This window comes from Bufo gargarizans, chromosome 2 (genome assembly GCF_014858855.1).
Source record: "Bufo gargarizans isolate SCDJY-AF-19 chromosome 2, ASM1485885v1, whole genome shotgun sequence".
NCBI lineage: Eukaryota > Metazoa > Chordata > Amphibia > Anura > Bufonidae > Bufo > Bufo gargarizans.
In genome coordinates, this window is record NC_058081.1 from 517,296,015 (window position 1) to 517,310,741 (window position 14,727).

Consider the following 14,727-nt stretch of genomic DNA (forward strand, 5'->3'; position numbering starts at 1 on the left):
ATCCGGCAATCAGGACGCAAACGGATGCATTTGTCAGATGGATCTGGATCCGTCTGACAAAAGCATTGCAATACCGGATCCATCTTTCCGGTTGTCATCTTTTTCACATTTTTAAAAGGTCTGCACATGCACAGACCGCAAAACAGGATGCATTTTTCCGGAACACTTGAGGCCGGATCCAGCATTAATGCATTTCAATGGAAAATAAGTGTTCCGGATTTTTGGCCAGAGAGAAAACTGCAGCATGCTGCGGTATTTTCTCCGGCCAAAAAACGTAAGAGGGACTGAACTGATGCATCCGGATCGGATTGCTCTCCATTAGGATAAAACTGATCAGTTTTTTTCCTGTATTGAGCCCCTAGGACGGAACTCAATATCGGAAAATAAAAACGCTAGTGTGAAAGTATCCTAACTAACTTCGGCTCCTCGGAGCCCATACATTCTAATACTGTACGGAGACGGATCTCCAAACAGTATTATTCCAAAGTTTTGGTTGAAGCATCTGAATCTCACTTCCCTCATCTGCAGCCATTCTAGACGTCTGCGTCCATTTCTACGCACAGCTACAAGCGCCTAGAAAACGACAATTAATAAAAAAATAAAAATAGAGAAACGAACAAAAATATATAGAAAACATTTTTATTTTTTTGGTTCATCAATAAGTTTTTATTAAAAACAGTAAAACTGGCAGCTTTCACTTCGACTTGTACAAAATATATAAGAATAAATATCAGGTACGGAGAAGATGTCACATACAACGTGGTCTCTGCACCCCCCGTATACAAAATGACACTGCACCCTCCCTCTGCATACAATATTACACGGCACCCCCCCCCCCCTTGCATACAATATTACACGGCACCCCACCCTGCCCCCTCTGCATACAATATTACACCCCCCTGCATACTATATTACACGGCACCCCCCCCCCCCTTGCATACAATATTACACGGCACCCCCCTTCTGCATACAATATTACACGGCACCCCACCCTGCCCCCTCTGCATACAATATTACACCCCCCTGCATACTATATTACACGGCACCCCGCCCCCTCTGCATACAATATTACACGGCACCCCCCCCCCCTTGCATACAATATTACACGGCACCCCCCTTCTGCATACAATATTACACGGCACCCCACCCTGCCCCCTCTGCATACAATATTACACCCCCCCCCCCTCTGCATACTATATTACACGGCACCCCACCCCCTCTGCATACAATATTACACAACAACCCCCGTTCTGCATACAATATTACACAACAACCCCCGTTCTGCATACAATATTACACGGCACCCCCCCCTTGCATACAATATTACACGGCACCCCCCCCCTGCATACAATATTACACGGCACCCCACCCTGCCCCCTCTGCATACAATATTACACACCCCTGCATACTATATTACACGGCACCCCACCCCGCCCCCTCTGCATACAATATTACACGGCACCCCCCTTCTGCATACAATATTACACGGCACCCCCCCCCCCCCTTGCATACAATATTACACGGCACCCCCCTTCTGCATACAATATTACACGGCACCCCACCCTGCCCCCTCTGCGCACAATATTACAGGGCACCCCCCCCCCCTGTACTTACAATATTACATGACAACCACCCCCTGGCACACGATATTACATGCCCCCCCCCCCCCTCTGCACACGATATTACATGGCCCCCACCTCTGCGCACAATATTACAGGGCACCCCCCAGTACTTTCAATATTACATCACAACCCCCCCCCCCCCCCCTGCACACGATATTACATGGCCCCCACCTCTGCATACAATATTACATGACAACCCCCCCTCTGCACACGATATTACATGGCCCCCACCTCCGCATACAGTCTCACACAGAATCCCCCAGCATACAGTTCTCTCTCTCCGCCCTCTATGAGTGATCAGCAGCCTGAGCTCTCCAGCTTCCGACGCTGCCCATTCAGAGTCACGTGACAAGAGCATGTCACGTGACCCAGTGACGTCAGGAGGTTCGTTTCCTGCTTGGAGTTTAGCCGCGACCCTGGTTAGTAGTCCCCCTTTTTTTCCCATTTGCAGTCAGAATATTCGGGGCCTGGGACAAAACATCTGGGGCCCAGGCCCCGAACGCTTTAACCTGGTGACGCCCCTGGTAACGGATGCATTCCCGGGCCCTACAAGTGTTAGCCTGGGATCAGTTCTCACAGGAACACAGCAACATGAGCGGCAGGGAGACCCGTAGCAGATTCGTAGCTGAAATTGGGTCATTTTTGGTGATTCCACAGTGGATTCCATGGCCATTTTCCACCGTCACTAGCTTTCCATTGACACCACGTGCACATAATGGCTTTTTTCTCCTAAATTGAGACGCACACGTGAAGTGGCATGTTACTTCTCAGGCCTCGTGCACACGGCCGTTGTGGTTCCATTCTGTGCGTTATTTGCCATCCCCAAAGAACAGGCAACGTCCATGCGGCGGCAGGACGGATCCAGACTAGTGTTGAGCAAACTTGTGTTTTAAGTTCTGCGTCTAAATTTCGGGTTATCGAAGAATCGCGTATGGATTCTAAATTCCGTTCTGGTCCGTGGTAGCGGAATCTATAACGGGATACTTCGATAACCCGAACTTTAGATGCCGAACTTAAAACACAAGTTCGCTCAACACTAATCCAGACCCATTCAACTTATGGGTCCCTGATCCGTCCGTTCTGCAAAAAGATAGAACAAGTTCTAGTTTTTTCCGGAACGGTAACACGGATAGGAACCCCACGGAAGCACTCCGTAGTGCTTCTGTGGGGTTCCTTTCCATGCTTCCGTTCCGCACCGCATCTACAGATTTGCGGACCCATTCAAGTGAATGGGTCCGCATCCGTGATGTGGAAGTGCACACGGTTGGTGCCCCATGTATTGTGGAACCGCCGTATGCGGCCACGGGAGCACAACGGCCGTGTGCAAGAGGCTTTAGAAGCGGATTGATAGAGGATTTTATATTGAAGTTAATAGAGAAGTGGAAAAAAAAACGCTAATGGTTTTAGAAGCGTTTTTAGCTTTGTTTCTGCCATAAAAAATGCTTCCGAATTTTATCACAACCGAGGGCTGAATAAGATAACGCTGGCAAAACCTCTAGTAAATCCTCAACCAAATACTCTTCTAAAATGCTTGTAAGGCCTCTTTCACACGCGGGTGCAATCCGTGAAGTAAACGCACAGCACACGCACTGAATCCTGGCCCATTCATTTCAATGGGTCTATGTACATGAGCCTTTTCCGTTCTGCGTTGCGCGAGAATCGCAGCATGTTCTATATTCTGCGTTTTTCACTGCAGCCCTGGCCCCATGGAAGTGAATGGGGCTTCAGTGAAAAGCGCATTGTATCCGGATGCAGTGTGTTTTTCACTGATGGTTGCTAGGAGATGTTGTTTTTAAGGCCTAATGCACACGACCGTTGTGTGTTTTGCGGCCCCATTGATATAACTGCCTATTGTTGTCCGCAAAACGGACAAGAATAGGACAGGTTATATTTTTTTTACGGAGCAACAGATGCGGACAGCACACGGAGTGCTGTCCCCATCTTTTGCAGCCCCATTGAAGTGAATAGGGCCGCATCCAAGCCGCAAAAACTGCAGTTCGGATGCGGACCAAAGCAACGGTCGTGTGCATAAGGCCTAAGTCTGCAGTTTTTTTTCTCTTCGCATGAAAAACGCATCAAAACTGATTGCACCCTCGAGGAAAAAATAGAAACACTGAACACAATTGCAGACAAAAGTGACTGAACTTGCTTGCGAAATGGTGCGAATTTCACTGATTGCGTCCTGACACAATCCGTATAGTTTGTGTTAAAGTGGCCTAAACGCTTGGTCATGGAAAAGCCATTAAAATGCTTCTAAGACATGCACACGACCGTTGTGTGTTTTGCGGTGCAAAACACACAACAGCCATTGATATAACTACCTTTTTTTGTCCGCAAAACGGACAAGAATAGGACAGGTTATATTTTTTTTGCGGACCACGGAACGGAGCAACGGATGCGGACAGCACACGGAGTGCTGTCCGCATCTTTTGCGACCCCATTGAAGTGAATGGGTCCGCATCCAAGCCGCAAAAACTGCGGCTCGGGTGCGGACCAAAACAACGGTCATGTGCATGAGGCCTAAAACCGCTTCTTAAGGGGTCATGCACACGACCGTGCCGTTTTTTTGTGGTCCGCAAATCACGGATCCGCAAAAAAAAACGATGCCGCCCGTGTGCCTTCCGCAATTTGCGGAACGGAACAGGAGGCCCATTATAGAGATGCCTATTCTTGTCCGCAAAACGGACAAGAATAGGATATGCCTCATAATTTTTGCAGGGCCACGGAACAGAGCAACGGATGCGGACCGCACACAGAGTGCTGTCCGCATTTTTTGCGGACCCATTGTAATTAATGGTTCCATATACGGACCGTATACGGAATCAAAGTACGGCCCATATACGGAACGCAAAAAACGTTCGTGTGCATGAGCCCTAAGGCCTCATGCACACGGCCGTTGTTTTGGTCCACATCTGAGCTGCAGTTTTGGCGGCTCAGATGCGGACCCATTCACTTCAATGGGGCTGCAAAAGATGCGGACAGCACTCCATGTGCTGTCCGCATCCGTTGCTCCAGTTCTGTGGTCCACAAAAAAAATATAACGTGCTATTCTTGCCCGCGCTTTGCGGACAAGAAAAGGCAGTTATATTAAAGGCTGTCCGTGCCGTTCCGCAAATTGTGGAACGCACACGGACGCCATCCGCGGTTTGTGCACCACAAAACACACAATGGTCGTGTGCATGAGATCTAAAACTGCTAGCATTTTTTTCTGCTTCCCCATTGACTCCAAAACAAAATTCACTAGCAAACCGCGGATCCGCAAAAAACAGAAGCCGGCCGTTGTTTTGGTCCACATCTGAGCCGCAGTTTTGGCAGCTCGGATGCGGACTCATTCACTTCAATGGGGCTGCAAAAGATGTGGACAGCACTCCGTGTGCTGTCCGCATCCGTTGCTCCGTTCCGTGGTCCGCAAAAAAAATATAACATGTCTTATTCTTGTCCGCGCTTTTGCGGACAAGAAAAGGCAGTTATATTAAAGGCTGTCCGTGCCGTTCCGCAAATTGTGGAACGCACACAGACGCCATCCGCGGTTTACGGATCGCAAAACACACAACGGTCGTGTGCATGAGATCTAAAACTGCTAGCATTTTTTTTCTGCTTCCCCATTGACTCTAAAAAAAAATTCACTAGCAAACTGCGGATCCGCAAAAAAAACTGAATCCGCCCGTGTCCCTTCCGCAATTTGCGTAATGGAACAGGCAGCCCATTGTAGAAATGCCTATTCTTGGCCGCAAAACGGACAAGAATAGGACATGTTCTATTTTTTTTTCTGTCCACATCTTTTGCGACCCCAAACAACGGCCGTGTGCATGAGGCCTAAGTAGTAACATGCCACTTCAGAAGCAGATCTCAATTTAGTGGCGGAAACAAACGCACAAGTTAATGGAAAGCTATTGTTAGCGGATTTTATTTGTGTGACCATCCCCTCAGCCTGCCTGAGTGTTGGTGGCTGGTAAGGATCCGGTCAGGCTGCCTGAGGAGGTTGAGCTACTGCTGTAGAAATAAACCTTACTTTTATATGAATGACTGCTGGGACTTGTAGTCCTCCTTTAGATGTAGAGCCATAGCGTACACTTTTCAGGTAGTACAGATGATGTCAGTCAGCCTTCAGCATGCCAGTTTATCACAAGTATAATTAAAAGACTGGAACTGCCATGAAATTACCAGGGCATGCTTCATTTTTCTCAAATCTGGGCATCCCCAGTGCACCAGTAAATAAAGGCAGTGCACTGCAGGGGAACACTTCCACAGTCACAAAGGGATGAATCCTAGTAAGGGCTCGTGCCCACGTAGCGGTGAAAAATGCATGGGCACTGGCCGTGCTGCAGATGTGGACCCATTGACTTGAATGAAGATACAGAAAAAGATAGGACATATCTTATCTTTTGTGGTGTGGAAGCACAGACCCGAAAGCCCACGGAAGCGCTTTGTAGTGTTTCCGTGGGCCTCTGATTCGTGTCTCCGCTCCATGTCCTATCTTTGGCCGTGTTTGACCTATTCAAGTCAATGAGTCCGCGGCACGTAGTGCACGCGGCCAGTGCCCATATATTGTGGAACCACCGGACGAGCACGGAGCCCTTAAGTTCTTGAGCCCTAAGACCAGGTTCTTATCACTGTTTAGTTTTTCTGATCCGTCAGAAGAACAGAAAAGAAAAACGGATTCTGTATTTTAAGCATCCGTTATGCATATTTGGCATCCGTTTTAGCCATTTCCATCTGAGATCCATTATTTTAGATGGGGGGGGGGGGGGGAACCTACATGAAGTATTATTTTTTCCTGTCCAAAATGACGGATCTCAGATGGAAATGGCCAATACAGATAGAAAATGTGCATGCTTTAAAATACAGGATGCGGTTTTTTCTTTTTTTTGGATCAGAGGAACGGAAAACTATACGGTGATGTGAATTCTCCCTAGCCCAGGCTGGATGATATAAATGGAGCAGACATTTTAGGCTTTAGACCAGCCATTGGTTGGCTTACTTTTTTGCTATGCCACTCTCCCTTGGCAAACTGGAAAACTAAATCGGGCAGGCTAGGTGTGCTGGATTCTTTTTTATTTTTGGTGCATTTGCTTCATAAATAGGTTTAAAGCTTGATGAAACACTATGCGCCAGGAAGACTCCAAAATTTGGCGCATAGGTGTAGGCACAACCACACTAGTACATTTTTCCAATGTTTCTATGTCACCATGCCGGTATCATCATCATTTTAGGAACTAGACTGCTTCCTGTCAGTGAATATTATCATTCTTCTTTACATCCAGAGACTGAAAACCAGTCCTGCCCTACTCCTGCTCAGTGATGGTCAGTTCGCAGTGTTTGCCAGCGAGCACATGCGGGCTGCCATCTTGATTCACCCGTCCGGCGATGCACAGGTAAGCCCTTGCCTGTGCCGGGAGCCGGTCTAAAATCAAATGCAGTCACCGGGAGCAGGCAGTTCTGAGAACAGCCGCCGGGGGCCTTCATCGGGCTGTTCTCGGAACTGCCTGCTCCCGGTGACCGCATTTGATTTCAGACCGGCTCCCGACACAGGTAAGGGCTTACCTGTGCATCGCCAGACGGGTGAGTCAAGATGGCAGCCCGCGTGTGTTCGCTGGCGAACTGACCATCACTGCTCCTGCTCACACAGCTGAGGGTTTAATTCAGCTGAATAGAGCATAGGGAACTACCATATGGCTGCATATCCTCCTCGTTAAGAGTCTGCGAACACTTGTACATGTATCTGTAACTGTCTGATAATCTAGAATACCTGTTATTCTGGCAACTAGCAGATATTGTTGATGGCGCATTAACAGGTAAGGCTACTTTCACACTTGCGTTTGGTGCAGGTCCGTCTAGGATCTGCACAGACGGATCCGTTCAGATAATACAACCGTCTGAATCCGTTCAGAACGGATCCGTTTATATTATCTGTAACCTAGCCAAGACAGATGCATCTTGAAACACTATTGAAAGTCAATGGGGGACAGATCCGTTTTCTATTGTGCCAGATTGTGTCATTGAAAACTGATTTGTTCCCATTGACTTACATTGTGTGTCAGAACGGATCCATTTGGCTCAGTTTCATCAGACGGACACAAAAACGCTGCAAGCAGCGTTTTTGTGTCCACTTCCAAAGCGGGATGCAGACGGAACGGAGGGAAACTAATGTATTCTGAGCGGATCCTTTACCATTCAGAATGCATTGGGGCTAAACTGATCCGTTTTGGACCGCTTGTGAGAGCCCTGAATGGATCTCGCAAACGGAAAGCTAAAACGCCAGTGTAAAAGTAGTCTAATACAATAGTAGTAATAATTATAATAATACAAATAATAATATACTCAGTCCTAGGTGATTTTTACTTCTAGTGTTTGCATTGTCACCACTAACGCTTCCCAAGAGAACGCGGCGCTTTGCTGAAATAATCGTCTCCTGAGCAAACAGGGCTCTGTTGTTTGTGCTTTCTGCAGAACGCACCATTAGCTTTATAATACAGTGTATATAAATGAAGTGCGGCACTTAACTTCAATATTGAAGGGATCCCCCCAACCAGAAAAAAATCCTTTGGAATTACCTAAAATTGATGCCAAATTCAGACCCATTGAAATTAATGTAAACGAATGATGTCCCCATTGCTTTAGGCCCCTTGCAGACTAGCGTGAGCAGATTAGCTCCGGATGCGTTCAGTGAAAAATGCGCGATTTCGCAAGCAAGGGCATTCAGTTTAGGCCTATTCCACACGACCGTATGGCTTTTTCAGTGTTTTGCGGTCCGTTTTTCATGGATCCGCTGTTCCGTTTTTTGTTTCAGTTGTGTTTCCGTTTCTGTTCCGTTTTTCCGTTCCGTTTTTCCGTATGGCATATACAGTATACAGTAATTACATAGATAAAATTGGGTTGGCCATAAAATTTTCAATAGATGGTTCAGGAAAAAACGGAACGGAAACGGAAGACATACGGATGCATTTCCGTATGTGTTCCGTTTTTTTTGCGGATCCATTGACTTGAATGGAGCCACGGACTGTGATTTGCGGGCAATAATAGGACATGTTCTATGTTAAAACGGAACGGAAATACGGAAACGGAATGCATACGGAGTACATTCAGTTTTTTTTGCGGAACCATTGAAATGAATGGTTCCGTATACGGACCGTATACGGAACGCAAAAAACGGCCAGTAAACGGTAAAAAAAAAACGGCCGTGTGCAATAGGCCTTAGTATGCGATTGCATTCAGTTGTTCAGCTTTTATCGCGTGGGTGCAATTCGATTTAATGCATTTTGCATGCGCGTGATAAAAAACTGATGGTATACAAACAACATCTCTTAGCAACCATCCGTTTTTTTTTTTACGCAGCCCCATTCACTTTTCAACGTGAAAATTGCAGAATATAGAACATGCTGCTATTTTCACGTAACGCACAAGAGATGCGCGAAAACCAACGCTCACGTACACAGACCCATTAAAATGAATGGGTTCGGATTCCGTGCGGGCGCAATGCGTTCCAATTGCACCCGCGCGGAATACTTGCTCGTGTGAAAGGGGCCTTACATTTTGAGATATAGGTTAAAAAATGTAGTGCTAACGTGTTAGGCGGAATGTGGTGCTAGGCTGCGGCATACATGTATGTAACCACCCATCTAATAATGGCCGCCACTCTTCTCCGTTAATGTTAGGTTTCACATTTCTCCATGGTGAAGGCACGCCCAACGCATTTCATGGGAAAACTCTCCCTATTTATAGACGCAGGTCACAGCTGCTTTGCTTTTCCCTATTATTCGTGGCTGGAAATGTATTTTATGCCGTGAACAATATTAGTACAACAACTATTTTATTAGATTTATTGTATCTCAATCGCACTATGTATATACTGTACACGCTGTGTATATTATGCTGTTGAGCTCGGCAGGGGTTAAGTTCTCTGTAATTCCCGTAGGATACTGTATTGTTACATCATTGGTCGTCTTGCCCCAAGGGTACCGTACACACTGGCAGGATTCTTCATCAACAATACTCTTGCATTGTGTCGAAGTCATCAGTCGTGGACGCCCGCTTTTCTGAATTCAGTCTGACGGGTCATCCGGAGTTTACGCTGCGGCCACCTCCCATTGCGCTGATGTAACAGCTCACCAAATAATGTGAGTAGGAGTCTCAGAGGACGGTGGTAAATAGATTGGCCATCATTGCAGGGAACAATTCAGTGTCAGCCATGGTCTTAAGGCTGGTTGTGCAGCATCTCGCGCTATAGCTTCTGTTAGCCAGGGTCTATAAATGTATTTATTGGGGGAGGTTTATCAAAACTGGCTTAGTTGCCCATAGCAACCAATCAGATTCCACCTTTCATTTCTTCAGAGCTCCTTTGGAACATGAAAGGTGGAATCTGATTGGTTGCTATGAGCAACTAAGACAGTTTTCTTTTGATAAATCTCCCCCGTTGTTTCTGGTTATCAGCCATTTCAGACTGGGGAAGGTTGACTATAAGACAAGTCGATGCAAACTATCGTTCCTTGGTATCCGTTATTGTAGACGCTCTGTAGGTCAGGACAATACAATTATTTGTTCCCTGTTACCAGCCATTCCAGGCTGCGGAGGGGCTGGTGTAGGACAGGTGAATGTGATCTGAGGTTCTCTGTTGTCAGTCATTTCGGGGAGTGTAGAAACCTACCTGCCCCCATGATGACTACTTTATGTCCTAGGTGTCCAGTGCAGAGATATTGACTGATATCAGCCGCTCTTATTACAATGCTTCCACGCTGGGTTAGTGGCCATACAACATATGTAAGCAAAGGGGCCACAACTCGTGTAAAGCGCCTGCTGGAGGTCTCCAGCGTAACTCTTGTGCTACTGCAAGACTCGTTTGGGCTCATTTATCAAACTGGTGTAAAGCAGAACTGGTTTAATTGCCCATAGCAACCAATCAGATTCCACCTTACATTTTTGACAGCTCCTTTGGAAAATGAAAGGTGGAATCTGATTGGTTGCTATGGGCAACTAAGCCAGTTTTCCTTTACACCAGTGTGATAAATCTCATCCATTGTCCTTTTTTAATAATATATTTTATTTCATTTGTTTTCCAAAATACATACTAGTTATTAATTGAATTTAACTGACAACATTTAAAGGGGTTGGTCATCAATATCACATCCGTGGGGGTCTGCCACCCGGCACACCCGCCGATCAGCTGTATGAGGACCCGGCACGAGGTGCGTACGTGCTGTCTCCCTTCTCTCTTACTGTCCGCTGCTGTATATGACAAAAGACCACCCCGCCGATCTGATATTGATGATCTATCCTTATGATAGGTCATCATTCGTAAAAGCCCGGACAGCCCCTTTTAATAATAGCTCAAAATCTCCCTCAACTGCGCCCTTCCCCAGGTGTCAGTCCAGACCGGCACCCTCATTCATACTAACAATATAGATAACTCCTCTATTATTCAGATTCCTCCATGCCATCTTTATCCCTAGGCCAACACCTTCTCAACATACAGACCACATCACCATGAACTTGTCGTATGCAGTTTTTTTTAAGAAGTATCAGCTTCTCCATCCTTTTCAAAAACATTGGCAATATCGGTTGTTCAACCCATTTCTTCAAAATACACTTTCTGGCGACTATTAGACTAAATGGACAATCTTGGGTAAAGGTCTCCCTTGCCAACCTGACCGAGCTTCATTGCGAAATAAATACAACCAGGGATCTTCGCTAAAGTCACTTCCCTCTATATTACCTGTAATCTCTGCCCAAAAACGGGTCGTATACAATGATTTTGTATGGGGACAAGTGATATTTGTATTGATCTCTTGTCCCTAAACAGCAAAGGTGATTTCTGCATGTAAATGAAGTTCTTTTTCCCACTGACAAGCAAGCAATTATAAGGGAACCTTTGGTTTGTTCCCAATAATTGCCTGAAATATCAGTCCTTGTAAAACCACCTTTACTCAGATCTCAGGTTTTGAATATTGCCTTTTATACCCCAAAATATTTTTTTGCCATTGGCAAATCAAAAGCATAATATGCCCAATAGAACAGACCTCTGACCCAATTATCTTTGGAACTTTTCGATATCCAACTATTAACCCAGCGGATACCTCAGTAGCTGTTAATTTAGATCCAATAAGTTCTTTCCACTTGATTGTCTTTCTTGATTTTGGGGTTCATTCACACAGCCTTAGGCCTCCTGCACATGACCATATGGTTTTGCGGTCTGTTTTAAACGGATCCGTTTTTTGTTTCAGAAGTGTTTCTGTGTTCGTTCTGTTTTGCCGCTTGGTTTCTGTTTGTGATCCGTTTTTTGCGGATTGCAAACAGAAACTGAAGCATAAAATAATGTTTAAACAGTAAGTACATAAAAAAAATTGGGCTGGGCATACCATTTTCAATAGATGGTTCTGCAAAAACGGAACTGATACAGAAGACATACGGATGCATTCCGTATGCATTCCATCTTTTTGCGGACCCATTGACTTGAATGGAGCCACAGAACGTGATTTGCGGGCAATAATAGGACATGTTCTATCTTTCAGCAGAACGGAAATATGTAAACAGAAGGCATAGGGAGTACCTTTGTTTTTTTTTGTTTTTTTTGTGGATACATTGAAATGTAAACGGAACCGAAACGGAAAAAAATAAAAACGTTTTATGTGCAAGTGGCCTTATTTCTGGTTTTGGCGTTCTTAAACGTATTTTTTCATATCATCTTTAGTGCAAATTTTTTTTATTGATATTTCGTACATTCACTTTTCCTGCTATTTTTCAAGTCCAACAGAAACGCCATATGCAGAGAATGCTGCATTTGAAAAAAAAAAAAAAGCCACAAAGCAAAACTCTTTGTATGTAGTTTATATTTTACTATTACTTGTACATCTGCAGCATTCTGGCCCAAAAGAGAGAGACACAAAAAACAAACAAAATAAAAAGTGATGTTTTTCACTGAAACCCTGTGCATTGAACCCTGTGTCTTAAAGTGAAATGATATTTGACATCATGGCCATCTGCATTATCATTATAGCGTCTAATCTTACACTGTCATTTGCTTCCTAGTCATTTAGAGATTACCACAGACAATAAGTAAACTGTCTGTCCTTCTGTTTCAGGGACCTCAATGCTTATGGGAACCCTTGGTATAGGTGAAGTGACTGGGTGTGTGGATTTTTACAATCAAGGATTGAATCCAGAAAGTTTAAAACCAGTTTCTAATAACCTGCGCCCGGTGATTCCAAAGACATGTCCTGCTCAGAAGCCTCATCCTCAAGTTACCACAGAACATCCCGAGAACGTGAGGACGTTGGGAAACATCCTGACTTTGTTACGATATCTGACGAGGGAACGTTGGACTTCAGACCAGGCTGCAACCAGACAGCCCAGGATCTTGTCAACTCAATACTATCCCCTAGGACCTGGGAGAAGTATCTGGCCTCCTGGAAATCCTGGATGCAGTTCAAGAAAGCAGCTCGCCAAAGAGGTTGGTGTCGGGCAGAGAAAATTATGGTGGATTTCTTTGAACATCTAATAGCCAGTGGGTACAGTCGAGGCAAAGTGGTGGGCACCCTGGCCGGGATCTCCTTTTGCTTGCAGATCATGGAAAAAAAAGATGTCACCAAACTGTTTATTATCCAGCAAATGCTGACAAGTTGGAGAAACAGGGAGATGGAAGATACCGTGGAGACAGAGAGCAACGGTGACTATGGCGAGCTCCTGACCCCTGAGATGCTTGGTTCTGTGCTCTACGCCACCAAAAAGGTTTGCTTTGACAACAATGAGAGCCGACTGTTTTCTGCGGTCTTCACATTGGCATTTTATGGGCCCTTTGACATGGAAGAGCTGGCGGCAAGAAGCAAAGATGAAGACGGCACAGGACTGGCATTCAAAGATGTCATCTTAGAGCGAAATTCTGTATATTGCAAGATGCAGAAAGCCCGATCCAACAAAAGCCAATGGGTGGAGGTTAAAAAGCGAGATGACAAATTTTTATGTCCTTTAAACAGAATTAAGAAATTCTTGGAGGTGAGGCCAGATGGGGGTAAAAACTTTTTTATCCATGAAAATGGAACGCCTCTAACTCAGTTCCAGTTCAGCAGGGTCCTATCTTTTGCCTTGGAGGAAGCAGGTCTAGATTCTAGACGGTTTGGGCCTCATTCTCTATGTTGTAAGACATGAATATGCTATGCTGTGGGCAGGTGGTAATATTTGCAAATGGAAAATGCATGCATTAGATTTAAAATATTTCAGTTAGATGTCTTAGATGGATTGGAGAACCTATAATGTGTTAGGAAATTTTTTTTTTAATCCTTCATCAAATCAGAATCTTGAAATGAAGTTAAGTTTAGCTGACTGAAGGTAGTCAATGTAGGTTAGTACAGGGATACACTGCCAAGTATCTGTCTACTAAAGGAACACTTAGGGTTCCTACACATGCAGATTTGCACTGGCATTTTTTGCCAGTTAAATATAGCAGAATAACAGCATGCATTTCCTTTTAATATGGCACATACTTTTTCAGCAGTTATTGGGGGTCATTTACAAACAGATATTTTGGCGTATATCTGTCGCAGATTGCAGCGCAAAGGTTATTTGCACTGCAATCTGTTACTTTTTCCCCTTGTTCACCGCTTTCGGCAGGTTTAAAAAAGTGGACAGGGACATTTATAATTTCTACGTGTGTTTTGGGCCGAATGCACACTGCCGTGTTCCGCAAGCGAGAGCGGTCCGTGGTATGCCGGGCTGGATTCCTGTTCTGAGCAGGAGCGCACGGCGTCATTGGTTGCTATGACGCTGTGCGCTTCATGCCGCCGCTGCTGTACAGTAATACACTATACGAGTGTATTACTGTACAGCAACGGCGGCATGAAGCGCACAGCGTCATAGCAACCAATGACGCCGTGCGCTCCTGCTCTGAACAGGAATCCAGCCCGGCATACCACGGACCGCTCTCGCCCGCGGAACACGGCCGTGTGCATTCGGCCTTAGTCGTAGTGTCGGCACCTTTTAAATTACTTAGGCGGCTGAACCACCAGCGCAGGAAGGATGAAGACCGGTGTCTAAATCACCGGTCTTCATAAATGACCCCCAATGTGCTTGCCCACTAGCGATTTATTTTCACCTATAAAGAAGCTGATTTGAAAAT

General features: G+C 45.4%; 1 protein-coding gene across 3 annotated transcripts; it reads left to right on the forward strand.

Moving 5' to 3' along the window:
- The first annotated feature begins 1,971 nt into the window (after positions 1-1,971).
- On the forward strand, positions 1,972-14,284 carry LOC122926573. 3 transcript variants are annotated; one of them, XM_044277982.1, is made up of 3 exons: positions 1,972-2,041; positions 9,538-9,739; positions 12,698-14,284. In XM_044277982.1, exon 3 carries the CDS (start codon positions 12,828-12,830, stop codon positions 13,758-13,760), a length of 933 nt encoding a protein of 310 aa, XP_044133917.1. In that variant the 5' UTR covers positions 1,972-2,041; positions 9,538-9,739; positions 12,698-12,827; the 3' UTR covers positions 13,761-14,284. The 3 variants fall into 3 exon arrangements, with proteins under 3 accessions (XP_044133917.1, XP_044133918.1, XP_044133919.1); XM_044277984.1 differs by having other exon boundaries at positions 2,001-2,041; positions 9,577-9,739; XM_044277983.1 differs by lacking the exon at positions 9,538-9,739 and having other exon boundaries at positions 1,992-2,041.
- The last annotated feature ends 443 nt before the right edge of the window (positions 14,285-14,727 follow it).

Coding starts and splice junctions, on each gene's coding strand:
- LOC122926573 (XM_044277982.1), top strand. CDS start 12,828: ATGTCCTGCTCAGAAGCCTCATCCTCAAGTTACCACAGAACATCCCGA.